Genomic DNA, 891 nt, shown 5'->3' on the forward strand with positions numbered 1-891 from the left:
AGGTAAAGTCGAGAGGTTCATCACGACGATTTCACGTGCAATAGTACAAATTTTTCTTTTCTTGCAATGTCATATGTTAAAATACTCTTGGTTTAGCTGCAGCACTATTTCTGCTGAACAGAAAAATGTGTTCTTCTTCTCACCTTCTCTCACATAAAGTTATTATTTCTATTAAATAAATAAAAAGACGATGAGACATTCCTTACATAAAATTATGGACAAAATTAATGTTAAAAAATAGACAAAAGTTTAGGAAAAGACCAAAAGTGCACCAATATTATAAACACGAGGGATTATTAGTGCTTCACGTGAAAACTTAAAAATGATTTTGAGTCTTAATCCAAAAATGAATGACTATTTTGGGCCTTCTCTCAATCTCGTCGCCTCTCTCCCATTTCGCTCACCAAATAGGGCCCAAAATCATGGCCGACCCGGCCCACACCCTTTCTCCAAACCCCCATGCCCGTTCCAAAACGGCGCGGCATTTCTTCCGTCTCGGAATTCAAACAGCAAAGATTCTACAAACTCCTTGATGATATTAATACTCTAATTTACCCACAAAAAAAGCTTCAAAGCAGACACAGGACCGGTATATAGCAGCAAAATTGAAGGTATTTTGTTTCAATCTATTCAAATCTTTACTCTGAGATATCAAAATTTTAGTTTTTACTAAAGTTTTCCTGCTTTGTAATTCAAGAGATTTTAGTTGAGAATGTGCTTTGACTGGTTATGTGAAGGTTAAATTGGACTCAATATACGCTCCAAGTCGATGGACTCCTGAATGTAATGATCTCCCTCCCTGCCGCTGCTGCTGCCTAATGGACGACGTTGATCGCTTATTTGAATGCTTCAAATGCGGCATTTCTCCCCCTCGTAATCGCTCTTCCCTTT

General features: G+C 37.8%; 1 protein-coding gene across 2 annotated transcripts in view; it reads left to right on the plus strand.

Annotated features, from left to right (window-relative positions):
* The first annotated feature begins 426 nt into the window (after positions 1-426).
* Positions 427-891, plus strand: part of LOC125863227 (uncharacterized) — a 27,475-nt gene continuing 27,010 nt past the window's right edge. The window contains exons 1-2 of one of the 2 annotated variants that reach the window (XM_049543402.1): positions 427-611; positions 738-873. In XM_049543402.1, the coding sequence (XP_049399359.1) occupies positions 819-873 (55 nt within the window). In that variant the 5' untranslated portion in view covers positions 427-611; positions 738-818. The remainder of the gene's footprint in view (positions 612-737; positions 874-891) is intronic. The other variant, XM_049543403.1, reaches the window with a different exon arrangement.

Source organism: Solanum stenotomum, chromosome 4 (assembly GCF_019186545.1).
Source record: "Solanum stenotomum isolate F172 chromosome 4, ASM1918654v1, whole genome shotgun sequence".
Taxonomy (NCBI): domain Eukaryota; kingdom Viridiplantae; phylum Streptophyta; class Magnoliopsida; order Solanales; family Solanaceae; genus Solanum; species Solanum stenotomum.